Source organism: Macaca thibetana, chromosome 1 (genome assembly GCF_024542745.1).
Source record: "Macaca thibetana thibetana isolate TM-01 chromosome 1, ASM2454274v1, whole genome shotgun sequence".
Classification (NCBI taxonomy): Eukaryota; Metazoa; Chordata; class Mammalia; order Primates; family Cercopithecidae; genus Macaca; species Macaca thibetana.
This window is the reverse complement of record NC_065578.1, coordinates 155,557,521-155,580,304: the sequence shown is the minus strand read 5'-3', so window position 1 is coordinate 155,580,304 and position 22,784 is coordinate 155,557,521. Positions and strand designations below refer to the sequence as shown.

Below are 22,784 nucleotides of genomic sequence, written 5' to 3'. Positions count from 1 at the left end.
ATCTTAACTTGATTGCATCTGCAAAGATTGTATTTCCAAATAAGATCACATCCACAGGGACTGGGGGTTAAGACTTCAACATATCCGGGGGAGACACAATTCAACCTACAACAGAGCCCCTTTGAAAATGTCAAGCGTCAGGTGCTCACAGCGCAGGGCCCAGCTGTTGGTGCTCAGCCTTGCTCAGCACACAGTGGAGGCTCTGCCCCAAGCTCACTCTTCATGGGAACAGCTAAGCCAGGTAGTGAGTAGGGGATATGTTTGTGCCACTGCAACCAGTACTGAAAGGAAGCTTGTGGTGTCCAGCATATTTGCCAGCCTAGGCCTCACAGACCATAGCACCTAGAATCTGACAAAGTAAAATTAGAATAAATCCAATATCTCCTTTACTTTTTTTTTTTTTTGGAGCATTTTTAAATACAATTGATAAATTTCCTGACTGTACCCTCCTCATCTTGCATTGCTGAATAAGGGGGGAACCTCTCTAAGGCATACAGCAGAAAACCATTGAGCTTATGACTAGAAACAGGAAATACATGTAAAAGAGACCAGTCTGAAAAATCAGGAGAAATTTTACAAAGAGATTTACTGCCAAGAAACCAGGGAAACTTTCTGAACACTCTCCTTTTCATATTTGTAATATGATTCAACTGTGCAAATACTTCTGTGAAACTAGCCATAAAGTTTGTACATGAAGGAATATATATATTCAGTGTGTTTATATATTTCATTTCATACATGTGATATATATATACATACATATACTTACATATATATATCTCACAATGAATATTGCAGAAAATTAAAGCGAAGAGTAAGAGGAGTTAACCAAATTTTCCCTGAATGCAGCGGGGAAAGCTGAAAAGGAGAAGACAGGCAGGCACAGTGGCTCACACCTGTAATCCCAACACATTGAGAGGCTGAGACAAGAGGATCACTTGAGCCCAGGAGCTTGAGACCAGCCTGGGCAACATGGCAAAACCCCATCTCTACAAAAAAGTATAAAAATTAGCTGGGCGTGGTGGTGTGTGCCTGTAGTCACAACTAGGCAGAGACTGAAGTGGGAGGATCACCTGAGGCCAGGAGGCTGAGGCTTCAGTGAGCCATGATGGCACCCCTGCACTCCAGCCTGGATGAGAGAATGAGATCCTGTCTCCAAAAATGAAGAAGGAAAGACATATGTAACACAGTGTCAGGATTCAAAATACATGTAACAAAAATTCCAGAAGGGTAAACAAATAAGCCCATACTTAGCCATCACTAGGGAAACTTCTGTGTTTCAGGGATAAAGAAAAAAACTCAGATCCCAGAAATAAAACATGAAAATATAGTACCCGCAAAAGAAATAAATGTATTGACACCACATTGATTCTGTACAACACTAAATGGTATAAGGTAGCATTTCTATTGCACCAAGCTAATATTCACACCTAGAGGCTCAGGTACACATTAAAGGATAAGCAAAGACACAACAATTGTACCATTTAAGTATGTTTCCCAGGCAATTTATAAGCAAATTTTCTAAAAGGAGAATGATGAATTCCAAAAGAAATCTCAACAACAACAACAACAAAAATACACACAAAAACTTGGCAATGTACTCATGACTTATTAATAATCTCTCTAAACTCATAGAACGTATCAATAAAACTAGAAAATGTGAGACAGTAAAAGGTAGGCTAGACTTACATTACACTAAAGATGAGTAGACTGAGTATATAGAGTTTGACTCTAAAATTGAGAAAATAGGTTTTAATATGTGTCGTGTGTATATGTATAATATATGTACACACATACAAAATGAAATTCCTCATTGGAAAACCTATTAGGCTTATTTCTAAATTATTAGAATGACTAAAAACAGCTGAATCTATCTGTTCCATATAGTAAGTGAGAGGGAAGGAAAAGGAATAGCAAGGAATGCATTTGTCTCTTTCACCAGAAATAAGCCCCCGCATGCTGGGTCAGGTCATTTTATTCATTGCTTTCTCCTCATCAGTGTCATTGGGCATCGTGAAATCAATGAAAAAGGCAGTGAAAGAACGATGATGAAAGCAAATCAAATACATCATTTATCTCAATACATGTGATTTAATCTTCTTGTTGAAAGACAAAGTCTCCCAGATAAGATCAAGAGCAACAAATCATGTATTCACAAAAAACATGTCTCAAGTAAGATGACATCGTATAATGCACACACACACACACAAAATAAGGAAAAATGCAAACAAAAAATGGCAGAAATAATATTTAGAGAAAATAGAATTTATGAAAAAAAAGTCAAACAGGTCTACAAAATAATTGTTTTATTTTGGTGCCGGGTACAGTCCACAATGAAGCCAAGATATGAAGAAGCAAATGGGCCAGGAGAAGTTAGAGCAGAAATATTTCTTTCAATAGCGAGAGAATAGGAAAAAGAACTAGAAAAGCTGGGAACAACAGGTAAAGTTTAGGCTAGGCCTTAGACTTCTCCTACATTGTAATCCTTCTGGTTTGCCACATATGCATGCTGTGAGGACGTTGATGAGGCATGTACAGCACAATTATTTTCCACTGTTTGCCTTTAGGCACCGACTCATTGGTCACTCATCTGCTGAATGTGTCATCTCAGGCAATACTGCCCATTGGAGCAAGAAGCCACCAATTTGTCAACGTGAGTTGAAGTCTCTTTCCCCATTCACCCCACCGTTTAATCCTAGAGTTGTCCTCCTAGAATCACAAAGAATGAATCTCATCCCTCTTGGAAATGGTATCCTTCTGATATTTGAAGAATCCAGTCATATCCTTAGAATGGCTCACAGCATCCCAAACTTCCACCTTCACCTAGAAATGCGTTTTTGTTTTTTTCTTATCTCAAGGTCTAATTTATTTTAAACTAGTCTTGAGCTCATTTAAACAGCCCCCAATTTCCTCCTCTGTTGGTTGAACACCCGCAGTTTGAAGAGCATTTTCTTCACTGAAGTCAACAAATACAAAGTCAGTGAAATAAACCTTATATCCTCTCTGCAAGCTCTTAGTATCACATCGGATATTCAAGCCATGCAGCTCTTCCTTCCTTCTTACTCTTCGTCTAAACAGGATCATGCCGTCTTCCCTGTGAGTTGTTTGGAAGATGAGCTTTCTACATTTTGGGGAGCAAAGGGAATGAGCAATTGCAAGCTAAAAAGGAATATAAAATGTACATAATCCTGGGTTTTGGGACGATGTGAGGAAATCAGCAATTTCAAACCCAGTTGGTGGGAGGATAAGTAGGAACCAACTTTGTAGAAGGTCAACATACTGGCTGGGCACTGCCCCACAGTACAGTAGGACACAGTATTCAGTTCTTCCACGATTAGACCAGATTGGGCACATTCAGGGTGGTATGGCTGTAGATAAGTATCTAGTTCTTTTTATTACTTCTGAATCTGTAAGTATCATGTTTATTATATGTAATGTTGTATATTTGTGCTTTGTCTATATTAGTCCTGCCAGAGTTTTTGGTCTTACTATTTAATAAAGATGCTATACTGAGCCACATGTGGTGACTCAAACTTGTAATCCCAGCACTTTGGGAGGACTAGGTGAGCAGATAGCTTGAGTACAGGAGTTCGAGACCAGCCTGTATAACATGGTGAAACCCTGTCTCTGCAAAAAAATACAAAAACCAAACGGGCATGGTGGCACACGCCTATAGTCCCAACTACTCGGGAGACTGAGAGGCGGGAGGATTGCTTGAGCCAGAGAGGTTGAGGCTGCAGTGAGCCATGATCTGGCCACTGCACTTCAGTCTGGGCAGCAGAGCAAGACCCTGTCTCAAAAAAAATGCTATGCTATATGCTTTATTATATTAACATCCAATACCACAAAGGCAAATGCCTTCTATAGAGAGAGAACCAAATTAATAATGGTGAGATAACATAGTTAAATTCTCATTTAGCAGGAGAAATAAAAACATACACTATAGGCTAGGCACAGTGGCTCATGCCTGTAATCCCAGTATATTGGGAGGCTGAGGTTTGCAGATCACTTGAGGTCAGGAGTTCGAGACCAGCCTTGCCAATATGGTGAAACTCCATCTCTACTAAAAATACAAAAGTTAGTCATGTGTGGTGCTGCATGCCTCTAATCCTAGCTACTCAGAAGGCTGAGGCTGGAAAATCGCTTAAACCTGGGAGGCGGGGTTTGCAGTGAGCCAAGATCATGCCACTGCACTCCAGCCTGGGGAACAGAGTGAAACTCTGTTCAAAAAAGAAAAAAAAAACTAGAAGTGGACTCTAATAATATATGGACACATTTAGTGAAATAAGGTTAACTGAGTAGAGCAGAACTCATAATATTTTACAACTGTAAGAACATGTCTGTACATTAGCAAATATTAGATGAGAATAATATTGTCAGTATTTACTTCTGGTATTTTGGAATTAAAAAAACTGTCAGCAAAATTTACAATAAAGTATAATTTTAAGAAACCAGGCTGGATGCGGTGGCTCACGCTTATAATCCCAGCACTTTGAAAGACCGAGGCAGGCAGATTGCTCGAGGCCAGGAGTTCAAGACTAACCTGCCCAACATGGCCAAATCCCATCTCTACTAAAAATAGAAAAATAAACCAGACACAGTGGTGCATGCCTGTGATCCCAGCTGCTCAGGAGGTTGAGGTGGGAGGATTGCTGGACCTCGGAAGTGGATGCTGCAGTGAACTGTGATCATGCCACTGCACTCCAGCCTGGGTGACCGCAAGACTCTGTCCCAAGGTTTTGTTTTGGTTAACTTGCTGTCTCCTTTTCCAGGAATTCCTTGTGGGCTACCCCCAGCCATCGCCAATGGAGATTTCATTAGCACCAACAGAGAGTATTTTCACTACGGATCTGTGGTGACCTACCGCTGCAATCTTGGAAGCGGAAGGAAAAAGCTGTTTGAGCTCGTGGGTGAGCCCTCCATATACTGCACCAGCAAAGATGGCCAAGTGGGCATCTGGAGCGGCCCGGCCCCTCAGTGCATTATACCTAACAAATGTACGCCTCCAAATGTGGAAAATGGAATATTGGTGTCTGTCAACAGAAGCTTATTTTCCTTAAATGAAGTTGTGGAGTTTAGGTGTCAGTCTGGCTTTGTCATGAAAGGACCCCGCCGTGTGCAATGCCAGGCCCTGAACAAATGGGAGCCAGAGTTACCAAGCTGCTCCAGGGGTGAGTCTGACTGAGGCCTAGAAGGGCCCTGCAAATGACATGAGTTGCTGTTGGATCAGGTGATCGGTATTTGTTCAGGGGGAGGGATGTGTACTGAGCAGGGTCAGGGAGCAAATTTTCTAGATAGTGAAGGTGAAATTCAGAAGGTGTGTGTACATACACATGTGCTGAAATTGAGTACAAAGCTCAACCTGGGCAAGGAATATGATGTTTCTTTGGGGTTCTTATAAACAGATCCGTCAATTACTTTTGAGTATAATAATTGTTGATACAAAATGAGTGATTCCTCTGGCCAGGCACTATGATACAGGCTACATGTGAATTGTAATCCTTAAAACAAAGTTATTAGGTAGTTACCAGTTGTTCTATGTTTGTCTGTTTTGTTTTGCCTGAGATACTGTCTTGCTCTGTCACTCGGGTTGGGCTGCAGTGGTGCCATCATGGCTTACTTCAACCTCTGCCTCCCTGGGTCAAGCAATTCTCCTGCCTGAGTCTCCCACATAGCTAGGAGTATCGGTGCATGCCACCATGCCTGGTTAAGATTTTTATGTTTTTTTGTACAGATAGAGTCTCACCATGTTGCCAAGCTGGTCTCAAACTCCTCAGCTCAAGCAATCCACCCATCTTGGCCTCCCGAAGTCCTGGGATTATAGGCATGAGCCACCACGCCAGGTCTTGATGTTTTACAGAGAATATGTGCCTTAGAGAGATCAGATAACTTTCTAAGATACTAACTTGCAGACAAAACTGGAATGCAAGCCCGCCTCACTCCAAGTCTTGGCTTTGCTAATCAGCATCCAGTCATGCAATCAAAACTTACTCTAGATACTTTCCAGGAGGGAGGGATTTCATGCAGGTTGTATTAGTCTGTTCTCACATTCCTGTAAAGAACTACTTGAGACTGGGTAATTTATAAAGAAAAGAGGTTTAATTGACTCAGAGTTCTGTAGGCTGTACGGGAGGCATGGCTAGGGACACCTCAGGAAAGTTACAATCATGGTGGAAGGCAAAGAGGAAGCACCTATATCTTCATATGGTTGGCAGGAGAGAGAGAGAGAGCAAGGTAGAGGTGCTACACACTTCTAAATAAGCAGATCTTGAGAGAACTCTATCACAGGACAGCACTAGGGTGATGGTGCTAAACCATTAGAAACCACCTCCATGATCCAGTCACCTCCCGCCAGGCTCCTCCTCCAACACTGGGGATTACAATTTGACATGAGATTTGGGTGGGGACACAGAGCCAAACCATATCACAGCTAATAGGTCACAAAGATGTTAGAAGGGCAGGAAAAGCAATAAGACGAAGGCAGAGTTACCAGAGATCAGGGAGCTACGGTGGCTGCCAGTCTAGAGCACAGGAGCCTGTACTGATGCTGAAATGGCCAGCCCCTCCCACTGAGCAGGCAGCTCCCTGAAAGCTGCTAATGCTGCAGGAGCCACCACTCTGCCAGAATGCAGCTGATATTGCTGGAGCCAAAGTCATTGGCATGGCTAGAATTCAAGCTGTAACTGCTCACTGAAGCCATCTGTACTGCCACTGCCTCCTCTAGAAGTAGAACAGATTCTGCTATCATCCTCCCTTTTAATTTGGTATATATGCCTCCAACTGGCAGAACCTAACCAGAGCCCAGTTATCAAGGAAGATGAACGATTGTAGTTTTTTGTTTTGTTTTGTTTTTTGGTATTTCATTGTAATTTATTTATTTATTTATTTATTATTATTATACTTTAAGTTCTAGGGTACATGTGCATAACGTGCAGGTTTCTTACGTATGTATACTTGTGCCATGTTGGTGTGCTGCACCCATCAACTCGTCAGCACCCATGAACTCGTCATTTACATCAGGTATATCTCCCAATGCAATCCCTCCGCCCTCCCCCCTCCCCATGATAGGCCCCAATGTGTGATGTTCCCCTTCCTGAGTCCAAGTGATCTCATTGTTCAGTTCCCACCTATGAGTGAGAACATGCGGTGTTTGGTTTTCTGTTCTTGCGATAGTTTGCAGAGAATGATGGTTTCCAGCTGCATCCATGTCCCTACAAAGGAAACAAACTCATCCTTTTTTATGGCTGCATAGTAATCTATGGTGTATATGTGCTACATTTTCTTAATCCAGTCTGTCACTGATGGACATTTGGGTCCAAGTCTTTGCTATTGTGAATAGTGCCACAATAAACATACATGTGCATGTGTCTTTATAGCAGCATGATTTATAATCCTTTGGGTATATACCCAGTAATGGGATGGCTAAGTCATTTGGAACTTCTAGTTCTAGATCCTTGAGGAATCGCCATACTGTTTTCCATAATGGTTGAACTAGTTTACAATCCCACCAACAGTGTAAAAGTGTTCCTATTTCTCCACATCCTCTCCAGCACCTGTTGTTTCCTGACTTTTTAATGATTGCCATTCTAACTGGTGTGAGATGGTATCTCATTGTGGTTTTGATTTGCATTTCTCTGATGGCCAGTGATGATGAGCATTTTTTCATGTGTCTGTTGGCTGTATGCATGTCTTCTTTTGAGAAATGTCTGTTCATATCCTTTGCCCACATTTTGATGGGGTTGTTTGTTTTTTTTCTTGTAAATTTGTCTGAGTTCTTTGTAGGTTCTGGATATTAGCCCTTTGTCAAATGGGTAGATTGCAAAAATTTTCTCCCATTCTGTAGGTTGCCTGTTCACTCTGATGGTAGTTTCTTTTGCTGTACAGAAGCTCTTTAGTTTAATTAGATCCCATTTGTCAATTTTGGCTTTTGTTGCCATTGCTTTTGGTGTTTTAGACATGAAGTCCTTGCTCATGCCTATGACCTGAATGGTATTACCTAGGTTTTCTTCTAGGGTTTTTATGGTATTAGGTCTTACATTCAAGTCTTTAATCCATCTTGAATTAATTTTTGTATAAGGAGTAAGGAAAGGATCCAGTTTCAGCTTTCTACTTATGGCTAGCCAATTTTCCCAGCACCATTTATTAAATAGGGAATCCTTTCCCCATTGCTTATTTTTCTCAGGTTTGTCAAAGATCAGATGGCTGCAGATGTATGGTATTATTTCTGAGGACTCTGTTCTGTTCCATTGGTCTATATCTCTGTTTTGGTACTAGTACCATGCTGTTTTGGTTACCGTAGCCTTGTAGTATAGTTTGAAGTCAGGTAGCGTGATGCCTCCAGCTTTGTTCTTTTGACTTAGGATTGTCTTGGCAATGCGGGCTCTTTTTTGGTTCCATATGAACTTTAAAGCAGTTTTTTCCAATTCTGTGAAGAAACTCATTGGTAGCTTGATGGGGATGGCATTGAATCTATAAATTACCTTGGGCAGTATGGCCATTTTCACGATATTGATTCTTCCTATCCATGAGCATGCTATGTTCTTCCATTTGTTTGTGTCCTCTTTTATTTCACTGAGCAGTGGTTTGTAGTTCTCCTTGAAGAGGTCCTTTACATCCCTTGTAAGTTGGATTCCTAGGTATTTTATTCTCTTTGAAGCAATTGTGAATGGAAGTTCATTCATGATTTGGCTCTCTGTTTGTCTGTTACTGGTGTATAAGAATGCTTGTGATTTTTGCACATTAATTTTGTATCCTGAGACTTTGCTGAAGTTGCTTATCAGCTTAAGGAGATTTTGGGCTGAGACAATGGGGTTTTCTAAATATACAATCATGTCATCTGCAAACAGGGACAATTTGACTTCTTCTTTTCCTAACTGAATACCCTTTATTTCTTTCTCTTGCCTGATTGCCCTAGCCAGAACTTCCAACACTATGTTGAATAAGAGTGGTGAGAGAGGGCATCCCTGTCTTGTACCAGTTTTCAAAGGGAATTTTTCCAGTTTTTGCCCATTCAGTATGATATTGGCTGTGGGTTTGTCATAAATAGCTCTTATTATAATGAGATACGTTCCATCAATACCAAATTTATTGAGAGTTTTTAGCATGAAGGGCTGTTGAATTTTGTCAAAGGCCTTTTCTGCATCTATTGAAATAATCATGTGGTTTTTGTCTTTGGTTCTGTTTATATATTGTATTACAATTATATATTGATTTGCATATGTTGAACCAGCCTTGCATCCCAGGGATGAAGCCCACTTGATCATGGTGGATAAGCTTTTTGATGTGCTGCTGGATCCGGTTTGCCAGTATTTTATTGAGGATTTTTGCATCGATGTTCATCAGGGATATTGGTCTAAAATTCTCTTTTTTTGTTTTGTCTCTGCCAGGCTTTGGTATCAGGATGATGTTGGCCTCATAAAATGAGTTAGGGAGGATTCCCTCTTTTTCTATTGATTGGAATAGTTTCAGAAGGAATGGTACCAGCTCCTCCTTGTACCTCTGGTAGAATTCAGCTGTGAATCCATCTGGTCCTGGACTTTTTTTGGTTGGTAGGCTATTAATTATTGCCTTGATTTCAGAGCCTGCTATTGGTTTATTCAGGAATTCAGCTTCTTCCTGGTTTAGTCTTGGGAGAGTGTAAGTGTCCAGGAAATTATCCATTTCTTCTAGATTTTCTAGTTTATTTGCATAGAGGTGTTTATAGTATTCTCTGATGGTAGTTTGTATTTCTGTGGGGTCGGTGGTGATATCCCCTTTATCATTTTTTATTGCATCTATTTAATTCTTCTCTCTTTTCTTCTTTATTAGTCTTGCTAGTGGTCTGTCAATTTTGTTGATCTTTTCAAAAAACCAACTCCTGGATTCATTGATTTTTTTGGAGGGTTTTTTGTCTCTATCTCCTTCAGTTCTGCTCTGATCTTAGTTATTTCTTGTCTTCTGCTAGCTTTTGAATGTGTTTGCTCTTGCTTCTGTAGTTCTTTTAATTGTGATGTTAGAGTGTCAATTTTAGATCTTTCCAGCTTTCTCTTGTGGGCATTTAGTGCTATAAATTTCCCTCTACACACTGCTTTAAATGTGTCCCAGAGATTCTCGTATGTTGTATCTTTGTTCTCACTGGTTTCAAACAACATCTTTATTTCTGTCTTCATTTTGTTATGTACCCAGTAGTCATTCAGGAGCAGGTTATTCAGTTTCCATGTAGTTGAGCGGTTTTGATTGAGTTTCTTAGTCCTGAGTTCTAGTTTGATTGCACTGTGGTCTGAGAGACAGTTTGTTATAATTTCTGTTCTTGTACATTTGCTGAGGAGTGGTTTACTTCCAATTATGTGGTCAATTTTGGAATAAGTGTGATGTGGTGCTGAATAGAATGTATATTCTGTTGATTTGGGGTGGAGAGTTCTGTAGATGTCTATCAGGTCTGCTTGCTGCAGAGATGAGTTCAATTCCTGGATATCCTTGTTAACTTTCTGCCTCATTGATCTGTCTAATGTTGACAGTGGGGTGTTGAAGTCTCCCATTATTATTGTATGGGAGTCTAAGTCTCTTTGTAAGTCTCTAAGGACTTGCTTTATGAATCTGGGTGCTCCTGTATTGGGTGCATATATATTTAGGATAGTTAGCTCTTCCTGTTGAATTGATCTCTTTACCATTATGTAATGGCCTTCTTTGTCTCTTTTGATCTTTGATGGTTTAAATTCTGTTTTATCAGAGACTAGTATTGCAAGCCCCGCTTTCTTTTGTTCTCCATTTGCTTGGTAGATCTTCCTCCATCCCTTTATTTTGAGCCTATGTATGTCTCTGCATGTGAGATGGGTCTCCTGAATACAGCAAACTGATGGGTCTTGACTCTTTATCCAGTTTGCCAGTCTGTCTTTTAATTGGAGCATTTAGTCCATTTACATTTAAGGTTAATATTGTTATGTGTGAACTTGATCCTGCCATTATGATATTAACTGGTTATTTTGCTCGTTAGTTGATGCAGTTTCTTCCTAGCCTCGATGGCCTTTACATTTTGGCATGTTTTTGCAATGGCAGGTTTTGGTTGTTCCTTTCCATGTTTATTGCTTCCTTCAGGGTCTCTTGTAAGGCAGGCCTAGTGGTGACAAAATCTCTCAGCATTTGCTTATCTGTAAAGGATTTCATTTCTCCTTCACTTATGAAACTTAGTTTGACTGGATATGAAACTCTAGGTTTAAAATTATTTTCTTTAAGAATGTTGAATATTGGCCCCCACTCTCTTCTGGCTTGTAGAGTTTCTGCCAAAAGATCTGCTGTTAGTCTGATGGGCTTCCCTTTGTGGGTAACCCGACCTTTCTCTCTGGCTGCCCTTAAGATTTTTTCCTTCATTTCAACTTTGGTGAATCTGGCAATTATGTGTCTTGGAGTTGCTCTTCTCGAGGAGTATCTTTGTGGCGTTCTCTGTATTTCCTGAATTTGAATGTTGGCCTGCCCTACTAGGTTGGGGAAGTTCTCCTGGATGATATCTGAAGAGTGTTTTTCAACTTGGTTCCATTTTCCCCCTCACTTTCAGGCACCCCAATCAGACGTAGATTTGGTCTTTTTACATAATCCCATACTTCTTGCAGGCTTAGTTCATTTCTTTTTCTTCTTTTTTCTTAGGTTTCTCTTCTCACTTCATTTCATTCATTTGATCCTCAATCACTGATACTCTTTCTTCCAGTTGATCGAGTCGGTTACTGAAGCTTGTGCATTTGTCATGTATTTCTCATGTCATGGTTTTCATCTCTGTCAGTTCGTTTATGGCCTTCTCTGCATTAATTATTCTAGTTATCAATTCTTCCACTCTTTTTACAAGACTTTTAGTTTCTTTGCGCTGGGTATGTAATTCCTCCTTTAGCTCTGAGAAGTTTGAGGGACTGGAGGCTTCTTCTCTCATCTCGTCAAAGTCATTCTCCGCCCAGCTTTGATCCATTGCTGGTGATGAGCTGCGTTCCATTGCAGGGGGAGATGCACTCTTATTTTTTGAATTTCCAGCTTTTCTGCCCTGCTTTTTCCCCATCTTTGTGGTTTTATCTGCCTCTGGTCTTTGATGATGGTGACATACTAATGGGGTTTTGGTGTGGGTGTCCTTCCTGTTTGTTAGTTTTCTTTCTAACAGTCAGGACCCTCAGCTGTAGGTCTGTTGGAGATTGCTTGAGGTCCACTCTAGACCCTGTTTGCCTGGGTATCAGCAGCAGAGGCTGCAGAAGACAGAATATTGCTGAACAGCAAGTGTACCTGTCTGATTCTTGCTTTGGAAGCTTCCTCTCAGGGGTGTACTCCACCGTGTGAGGTGTGGGGTGTCGGTCTGCCCCTAGTGGGGGATGTCTCCCAGTTAGGCTACTCAGGGGTTAGGGACCCACTTGAGTAGGCAGTCTGTCCGTTCTCAGATCTCAGCCTCCCTGTTGGGAGATCCACTGCTCTCTTCAAAGCTGTCAGACAGAGTCGTTTGCGTCTGCGGAGGTTTCAGCTGCTTTTTTGTTGTTGTTGTTGTTGTTGTTGTTGCTGTTGTTGTTGTTTAGCTGTGCTCTGTCCCCAGAGGTGGAGTCTACAGAGACAGGCAGGACTCCTTGAGCTGCTGTGAGCTCCACCCAGTTCGAGCTTCCCAGCGGCTTTGTTTACCTACTTAAGCCTCAGCAATGGCAGGTGCCCCTCCCCCAGCCTCGCTGCTGCCTTGCCGGTAGATCACAGACTGCTGTGCTAGCAATGAGGGAGGCTCCATGGGCGTGGGACCCTCCCGGCCAGGTGAGGGATATAATCTCCTGGTGTGCCCGTTTGCTAAGATCCTTGGTAAAGTGTGGTATTGGGATGGGAGTTACCCGATTTTCCAGGTGTTGTGTGTCTCAGTTCCACTGGCTAGGAAAAGGGATTCCCTTCCCCCTTGCGCTTCCCAGGTGAGGCGATGCCTCGCCCTGCTTCAGCTCTCCCTGCAGGGGCGGCAGCAGCTGACCAGCACCGATTGTCCTGCACTCCCTAGTGAGATGAACCCAGTACCTCAGTTGAAAATGCAGAAATCACCTGTCTTCTGTGTCACTCCCACTGGGAGTTGGAGACTGGAGCTGTTCCTATTCGGCCGTCTTCATCAGTTCATTCACGATTGTAGTTTTAAGGCTTCCATTGCTAGCAGTCGAAAGACAGTGCAGAAGTGTGAGGCTGGGGACCAACAGAAATTTAACCAGCACAGCACCTCAATATTACATCACCAAGCATTGATTAGTCAAGGGAAACACTGTGTGATGAGTCCTGAAAATGGACATTACAGCATCAGAGTATTTACATACTCTTTAAAGAAGTTGTTCTTCTAGTCCAATCCCCCAGATGCTTGAGAAAGCTGAAGTCCAGAAAAGGGAACTGGTCTGCTCAAAGCCAAACTGAAATTATTTTTTCCATTTTATAACAGTTTTATGTAATTTAGTTGAGACACAAATGTGTTCTGACTTCCCAAGATCAGATCAACTATATTAAGAGAGAGCCAGTGCTACTATTACAATATGTTGCCTGAAATATACACTCTCATTATGGTGACAGTAGGTCTTTTAGATTTTGTTCAACAGTTGCCCACCTTCTCACCATAGTGAAATGAATGACTAGACAGCACCTTGCTTCGTAGCGTGAAGAGAGGCCCATAGTTCATTACCACCTTATGTCAGGTGGCCGCTGAGAGAAGCCTTGACAGGAGATGAGAGTAGATGTATGGACGCTGTTTGTTGCACCGGTGTGATAGGTGACAGAGGGACCTATTAGACAAGAATTGGGCAGGGGCACTCCTTTATTGCCTAAAATGCAAGACTAAATTGGTGATGCGTTTCTAGAAAGGAAGTATGAAGATATAAAAATCCATCATTCCTCCCAATTTTGTACTGGGTGAACAGTAATTGGAAGCATTCTACAAGGAACTGTCCATTGCAGAATGTTAGTTGCATACTTCAGATGAAAAGCAATGAATTGAGGATACCTCTGTTTTAGTCACAGTTCTGCAATGTGTCAGTTCTATGACTGATGGCAAGACATCTTCCTTGCCCTGTGTATTTAGTTTGTTATCAATATAATAAAGCTCTTATCTTAACTTTATTATTATATATAGATTTGTAATTATTATTCCCTTGGCCAGTTTAACATTGAGAAAATTAGCAATACTTTGTTTCTCTCTCCCCAGTATGTCAGTCACCTCCAGATGTCCTGCATGGTGAGCGTACCCAAAGGGACAAGGACATCTTTCAGCCTGGGCAGGAAGTGTTCTACATCTGTGAGCCCGGCTATGACCTCAGAGGGGCTGCGTCTCTGCGCTGTACACCCCAGGGAGACTGGAGCCCTGCAGCCCCCAGATGTGAAGGTGCCTAGACTCTTGTCTGGCTTGATATTTTTAGCTTGCGTCTTTATTCTCCACATGCCAATATTTTCTGTTCATTTTTCTTTTACTCCAGTGAAATCCTGTGATGACTCCCTGGGCCAACTTCCTAATGGTCGTGTGCTATTTCCACGTAGTCTCCAGCTTGGAGCAAAAGTGGATTTTGTTTGTGATGAAGGGTGAGTGTGAGCTTGCCTGACCTCCTGGACATTGAAAATGGGGCTGGGAATTAGTTTAAAAAGGGGAGATTTGGTTTGGCTTAAAAGAAAGACACACACACACACACACACACATTCAGAGAGATGAACTTTCCAAAGTATACATAGGAAGAAAGGAAAGAAACATATAGAACTAATAACATGAGATGTGAAGAGGAAACTGGAACATATATTAACTGGCAAGTTCAAAGGCAAGTATAACTACTGGTTATGAATATATGGGTAACACATTAAGTAGAAAATATCAGCCAGGCACGGTGGCTCATGCCTGTAATCCCAGCACCTTTGGGAGGTTGATCTGAGGCGAACAAATCACCTGAAGACAGGAGTTGGAGACCAGCCTGGCCAACATGGTGAACCTCGTCTCTACTAAAAATACAAAAGGTAACTGGGCTTGGTGGCATGTGCCTGTAATCCCAGCTACTGAGGCACGAGAATCACTTGAACCTGGGAGGCGGAGTTTGCAGTGAGCCGAGATGGCACCATTGCAATCCAGTGTGGACAACAAGAGTGAAACTCCGTCTCAAGAAAAATAAATCATGTTTTACAAGCAAAAAAGAACATGAGTAATTTAGAGAGTCCCAGAAAAAAACTGCAAGTAACAAAAAGCTTATTCTTAATAACTGGGATCATTTAAGAATCATTTCAGTAAATTCTTTAAACCATCTATAGTGAAATTTGTAATAGGAATGAAAATGTAAAAATCAACATTTTAAAAAAAATTCAGTCACATATAATCTGGCTATTCATGGGCTCTGGGCTCTGAGCTGGGGTCCTGATGGCTGCTGCTATTTCCGGCAAGGTCATTACCTTGTTTATGTCCATCTAGTGCTCTTCACAGATGCACAGGGTGCACATCTCTACACGGAAGCTGACCAGCATGGGCAACAAAGCACCTGATCCCAAAATGTTCCACAGAATCTTGGCAGCCTCCAAATGCCAGCACCCAGTAAGAGTTAGAAGGGCATCAGGGCCCAACAGAAACTGAGAATTTTCAACGATTGCATACAGAAATCCAGTCCTCTCTTCTTTCCTTTTTCCCCTAGAATATTCACACTTACTCTTCAGCAGCCCAAACTGCCCTTGTGAGCCTTCTTCACGCCATCACAGATGTAGAGATGAAAGGACACTCTCTGTTCTCTCACCAACTATTTCCCACTTTTCCAAACTGGGAGCTGTTTTACAAACTGGGAGCTGTTTTACTTGCTGTTCCAGCATCAGAGTTAGGAAGGCATTGCATTAGAAGACTGAGTTTCTAGTAATGACAATGAGTGTTTATCAGGTTATCATGGAGTAATCAGTGAAACTCCAAGCCTGGGTCCTGGGTCAAGGAGATGGTTCCCATGTCATGACCACCTTTTTCAATTCAAGCAGGACTGTCATGTGACCAAGTTACTGCATTTTGCCATTCCATATTGCTCCCTTCTGGAGACTGTCAGCTTCCCAATAACGTAGCCTGTGCAACTCTGCCACCTGCTGGCCTCAGGTCCTCAAAATCCTGAGATTTGGGGCTGGGCCTTAGATTGTGAACCAAGAGTCCTCTTGGCTGAAGCAGCTCACTATTCACTCCTATTTTCTCCTTTAGATTTCAATTAAAAGGCAGCTCTGCTAGTTACTGTGTCTTGGCTGGAATGGAAAGCCTTTGGAATAGCAGTGTTCCAGTGTGTGAACGTGAGTAATAGGAGTAACATTTCAGGCCAGTCTCTCCCCTTCATCTGTTCAGTATTTGACCCATGACCTCCCCTAATGTGGTTCTTCAATTTTCTAGTCCGAATTATTGATTTGAAAATTGCTTATTTTAATACTGTTTGGTTGTGAATCAATGTGTACATCACCTGTCTTTGGAATCATCTGATCTGTCTCTGTCCTTCTATATTCTGTGTTCTACCGCAATAAAGCCTACGGTAGTGTGCTTCTAGGAGTTTCAGGAGAGATCAGATAATGTGAAGCTTTAACAATTTACTTTGTTTCTCTCTTTCTTTCTTTTTTCTCTTCCTTTCTTCCTCCCTTCTTTCTTTTTCATTTTGTACTTCCATCAGGTGCAGTCAGTCTACAATTTTTGTATGTATTTGATAATACACAAATATTAAACATGCCTTTATTTAATAATATTTATTGATCACGTACTTTGTGCCTGATGTTCATCTAGCCACTGGAGTTTTATCAATGAACAAGACGAATGAATTCCCTGTCCCCATGTTGTTTCTCCTCAGGTGGGGAGAGGGACAAGAAAAAAAATAAATTCAATGCTATGAAGATAATAGAGCAAAGCACTGAGGAATGAGGGAAAAGTGGGATGCAACATTAGACAGGGCGAGCAGTTGGAGACTCCTTAATTTCTCAAAACATGTACCTAAGTCATTTATGCTGAGAGATTCATAAATAATAAGTGGATTTTTGAAAAAAAGAGCCCCATATGTTCAATAATCGGTAGACTACTGATTTCTCCTAGTCTAACTATTTGTAATTTCCCTAATGGAAGATAGAACTTTGCTTCATTTCTTGATTCTAACAATTGGAAAACATGTTTCTTTAGAAGACCATGAAATTTTACTAAAATGTTTATGTTCTTAGAAATATACTTGGACATCTTACAGTGCTTTTTAGAGGAAAATTTTGTAAGAACAAAACTTATATAGAGATTCTTGCTGTCTAACTAATCCAGTGCTCCTTGAAGCAGCATGACAAATGTCTGTTCTACTACTATGCATTAAAACTCATTGATTGACTACTCAAGATTTCTCTTATTTTTCATAACTCTTGCTAGTTAAAGTAGCTTCTTCCAAATTCCAGTTCTAACGAAAAACGCCAATTAGAAATGAGGGAGAGACTGTTCTAAACAAATCAGCAGATGCTAGAAAGGAGTAACAACTTGAAACCTGACCCAGAACGTAAAAAGAGAAAATTAATCATCAACAGACACAGACATTTTCAAAAGCAAAGCAATCTGAATCCATTTGGAGTTTTTTATAATGGCCTGACTACGTTTCAATTCACTGTGACAGGGCTATTGTTATCACAGAGATTGATGATCAGTATCAATAAGTAATCAGTGGAAGGTTTCACCTATTTAAGATGATTAGCACACATATATGCATTTGAGAAATATTTCCCAAGAACGTAGGCTCCTTCCTCAGCACTGCATCCCCAGGATCCTGATGAGTGGCTGACACAGGACAAGTGCTCAATTAATAAATATTGACTAAATGAATGAGTAACCCATCAAAATGGTTATTTTTCTTCTTCAAATGTTTTGCTACTTCATTAAAGTTGTAACGTTTCTGTAGTCCAGGAACCGTTACTATCTGGAAGATTCAGGATAGAAAAATCTCTTTTGTACTTTGCAATACACTTTCAATGACATCTCATTTAATCCAACTCTTCAAAGTCCTAATGTCTACTGTCACCTCATTAGCATATTTTCAGCAACAACAATCATAGCACCCTGTAATTGCAGAATACCTCTGGGGAAACTCCTGAATGAAACTTAGGGCTTTTGTCTTTTTTCCAGAAATCTTTTGTCCAAGTCCTCCAGTTATTCCTAATGGGAGACACACAGGAAAACCTCTGGAAGTCTTTCCCGTTGGAAAAGCTGTAACTTACACATGTGACCCCCACCCAGACAGAGGGATGACCTTCGACCTCATTGGGGAGAGCACCATCCGCTGCACAAGTGACCCTCAAGGGAATGGGGTTTGGAGCAGCCCCGCCCCTCGCTGTGGAATTCTGGGTTAGTGCTCATTTCCCCACATCCCAAATGGGTTCAGAATATCTAACACAGGCCCTCCATATTTCCATTATTACAGTATGGTTTCTCTGTGTGCATTTGCCACAATGGAATGCCCAGCCAATGATAAATGGTTCTAAGGTAGGTCAACATATGAGATCCTGATGACCTTTGCAGCTGGAGGGACTGATGAAAAAACAGGGAGGTGATGAGTGGTGGGAAAATCCTTCATTAGAATCATATGAATTAAAAACAAATGCCGTGAATCCCCTTATTGCAACGGCTAGCTGAGAAATCTGACCTAGAAAATCAGTGTCTCTTCCTACCAGGAAATGTCTTGAGTTCCTGCCCATGCTTTTCAGCCTCTCATTGGAGTTTTGATGCCCTGAAATACAAGGAAACCAGACAAGAAAGGTGGAAGCTGGGCAGAAACACTCTTTTTGGCTTCCTAAAAATGTGAAAAATTAAATCAGAGCTATATTTACATTAAATTAGATGAGCATTAGCTGAGCGTGGTGGCAATTGCCTGTGTTCCCAGCTATTCGGGAGGCTGAGATGGGAGGATCACTTAAGCCTGGGAGGCAGAGGTTGCCGTGAGCTGAGACTGTGCCACTGCACTCCAGCCTGGGTGACAGAGTGAGACCCTATCTCAAAAACAATGAAAATAGGCTGGCCACAGTGGCTCACACCTGTAATCTCAGCACTTTGGGAGGCCAAGGCGGGTGGATCACTAGAGGTCAGGAGTTCCAGACCAGCCTGCAAACATGATGAACCTCCAACTCTACTAAAAATAGAAAAAAAAAAGTAAAAATTAAAATATATAAATTATATGAGTAGAAAGACCCGATAACAGTTAGTCTCCCAGATAATATACTTCCTTATAAGCCTATGCTAATGGAACTTTCCCTTCTATTTTACAGGGAAGTTTCTTGTTGTTGTTGTTTTTGTTTTTGTTTTTTCAAAACTAAAAGTTTCTTTTCTTCTGGCATCAAATCTACCAAGGAAGAGAAAAGAGGAAACATATTGGGTATCTTTTTATTAACTCAGATATTCTTGATTTCTTGGTCTCTAGGTCACTGTAATGCCCCGGATCATTTTCTGTTTGCTAAGTTGAAAACCCAAACCAATGCATCTGACTTTCCCATTGGGACATCTTTAAAGTACGAATGCCGTCCTGAGTACTACGGGAGGCCGTTCTCTATCACATGTCTGGATAACCTGGTGTGGTCGAGTCCCAAAGATGTCTGTAAACGTGAGTAAACTTGCATTGGAGCTTTCCCATGTCTGCAAAAGCTTCTTATTGAATGTTTTCAAATGTGGGATATGAGAAACCTTTTATGAAAAGTGTTCAGATAGGTGGATGTAAGAGCTTTTCTTGTAGGTCATCCTTGATTATTGCTTGAAATGCTCACTTCAAGAGACTGTTTCAAGAAACAGTTGTAGAGAAAACCTTCATTCCCTATGGGAAGAAAAATAATAAGTGACTAGATCAGGGGGGAAAAAAATGGTGTAAGAAGACAAATTCTGTTTGAATAACAAGGTGGGAAGAAATCCTTTGCAAACTTTGAAATATATTGGTAGTAACTAATGCAATAAGTGACTTTTACATTCTGATAAGGGATGCAAGGTCTCTACACAGATCTAAATCTAGATCTAGATAGATCTGGAGGGAAGGTCTTTTTCAAAGTGGGGCTTAGTAGGTGGCTGATCCTGAGGCGCTCTGATTAGTTTTCTCAAGGTGGCAAAATCTGTGGAACCATCAGAACTGCGTATTTTCTTCAGCAAGCTACATGTTGATGGAGACCTTACTTACTGAAGAGAGTCCTGATTACTCTACCTGGATCCAAAACACTTTCTTTCCCATAGGTAAATCATGTAAAACTCCTCCAGATCCAGTGAATGGCATGGTGCACGTGATCACAGACATCCAGGTTGGATCCAGAATCAACTATTCTTGTACTACAGGGTGAGTTGGCAGCAACATCTCTTGGTTTAAAAGTCCAGCACAGCAATACTACCTTCTAGCCACATCTCAGGAAGGAAACTAGGCTACTGCCGCCTGCTCTTAAGAGGTTTGAACACAGGTGTTAACTCCTGATTGAAATGAACAACGATAGGAGAAGATTAGGGGAATATCTGTATCCTTGCTGGAAACCAGGGCAATGCACATATAAAGAGTATGCCGTTCACCGGATGGGAAGGAAAAATAATTAGAAGTATAGTAGTCAAAGCACACAAACTACCCTAATCCAGAGTAGACATTGCTGGAAGAAAGGGAAGGGCATGTAGTGGCTGTGTGAGAGAACAAATCTTAATGATAACAGCATGATCACTTGCTTGGGCTGCCCTCAGAAAGTACAGTCCTTCCTCATTTTAATGTACTTTGCAGATGTTATGCTTTTTATAAATTGAAGGCTTGTGGCAACGCTACGATAAGTATGTCAGTCGCATCATTTATCCAACAGCGTGTGTTCACTTTGTGTCTCTGTGTAGCATTTTGATTATTCTCACAATATCCCAGATGTTTTCATTATTATCATGTCTGTGATAGTATGTGTCATCAGTGATCTTTCATGTGACTATTGTCATTGTTTGGGGTCCCTACGAACTGCACCCATATGAGACAGAAAACTTAATCAATAAATGTGCGTGCTTTTACTGCTCCATGGACTAGACATTCTCCTTCTCTCTCCCTCTCTTCAGGACTCCCTAATCCCTGAGACACAATAATACTACAATTAGGCCACTTAATAGCCCTACACTGGCCTTTAAGTGTTGACATGAAGGGAGGAGTCATGCATCTCTTACTTGAAGTCAAAAGCTAGGGATTATTAAGCTTACTGAGGACGATATGTTGAAAACCAAGATAGGCCAAAGCCATTCATCGTGTGCCAAACAGCTAGAGACTTGTAAAGGCAAATCAAAAGTACTTGAAGGAAATATAAAGTGCTATTGCAGTGAACACATGAATAACAAAATGTGAAACAGCCTTATTGCTGATAGGGAAGAAGTTTTAATGCTCTAGATACAAGATCAAACTTGAAACGTTTCCTGAAGCCAAAGCCTAATCCTGAGCAAGGCCCTAACTCTTCAGTTCTGTGAAGGCTGCCAGAGGTGAGGAAGCTCCAGAATAAAAGCTGGAAGCTAGCAGAATTTGGTCCCTAAGGTTTAAGGAAAGAAGCCCTCTCCATAACATAAAGATCCAAGGTGAAGCAGCAAGTGCTCATGTAGAAGCTGCAGCAAGTTATCTAGAAGATCTAGCTAAGATCATGGATGAAGGTGTTACACTAAATAACAGATTTTCCATGTAGACAAAACAGCCATCTGTTGGACTTCCATAGTTAGAGAGGAGAAGCCAATGCCTGGGTTCAAAGCTTCAAAGGATAGGCTGATTTTTAGGAGCTAATGCCGCTGGTGACTTCGAGTTGAAGCCAATGCTCACTGACCATTCTAAAAACCCTCGGGCCCTTAAGAATTATGCTAAATGTACTTTGCCTGTGTCTATAAATGGAACAACAAAGCCTGACGACAGAAATATGTTTGCAGCATGGTTTACTGAATATTTTAAGTCCACTGTTGAGATCTAGTGCTCAGAAAAATAGATTTCTTTCAAAATATTACTGCTTATTGACATTATACCTAAACAACCAAGAGCTGTAATGGAGATGGACACAGAGATGAATGGAGTGTTCCTACCTGCTGACCACAGCAGCCATTCTGCAGACCATGGCTGAAGGAGTAATTTTGACTTTCAAGTTTCATTATTTAAGAAATACATTTTGTAAGGCCAGTTCCCAGACAGTAATTCCTCTGATGGATCTGAACAAAGTAAGTTGAAAACTGCTGGAAAGAATTCATCATTATACATATCATTAAGAACATTCATGATTCATGGGAAGAGGTTAAAATATCAACATTAACAAGAGTTTGATAGAAGTTAATTCCAACCCTCATGGCTGACTTTGAGAGGTTCAAGACTTCAGTGGAGGAAATAACTGCAGATGTGGTAGAAATAGCAAGAGAACTACAGTTAGAAGTGGAGCCTGAAGATGTGACTGAATTGCTACAATCTTATGATCAAACTTGAACAGATGAGGAGTTGCTTCTTGTGAAAGGGCAGAGAAAGTGATTTTTTTGAGGTGGAGTCTCTTTCTGGTGAAGATGACATGAGCATTGTGAAAATGACCACAAAGGATTTAGAATATTACATAAACTTAGTTGACAAAGCAGCAGCAGTATCTGGGAGGATTGACTCCAATTTTGAAAGCAGTTCAGAGGGTAAAATGTTATCAAATAGCATTGCATGCTAGAAAAATCTTTTGTGAAAGAGTCAATCAATACAGCAATTTTATTGTTGTCTCAGCTTAAGAAATAGCCACAGCCACCCCAGCCTTCAGCAACCACCGCCCTGAGCAGTCAGCAGCCATCAATCTTGAGGCAAGACCCTCCACCAGCAAAAAGATTACGACTGATTGAAGGTCAGATAATCCTT

The 22,784-nt window shown here is 41.1% G+C and overlaps 1 protein-coding gene across 5 annotated transcripts in view; it reads left to right on the top strand.

The window, feature by feature from the left end:
* Nucleotides 1-22,784, top strand: part of CR1 (complement C3b/C4b receptor 1 (Knops blood group)) — a 235,393-nt gene that overhangs the window by 40,266 nt on the left and 172,343 nt on the right. For all 5 annotated transcript variants that reach the window (XM_050781586.1, XM_050781567.1, XM_050781577.1 and 2 more), the window contains exons 12-19: nucleotides 2,568-2,653; nucleotides 4,773-5,171; nucleotides 14,156-14,332; nucleotides 14,424-14,526; nucleotides 16,151-16,236; nucleotides 18,077-18,295; nucleotides 19,365-19,544; nucleotides 20,159-20,258. In XM_050781586.1, the coding sequence (XP_050637543.1) occupies nucleotides 2,568-2,653; nucleotides 4,773-5,171; nucleotides 14,156-14,332; nucleotides 14,424-14,526; nucleotides 16,151-16,236; nucleotides 18,077-18,295; nucleotides 19,365-19,544; nucleotides 20,159-20,258 (1,350 nt within the window). The remainder of the gene's footprint in view (nucleotides 1-2,567; nucleotides 2,654-4,772; nucleotides 5,172-14,155; nucleotides 14,333-14,423; nucleotides 14,527-16,150; nucleotides 16,237-18,076; nucleotides 18,296-19,364; nucleotides 19,545-20,158; nucleotides 20,259-22,784) is intronic.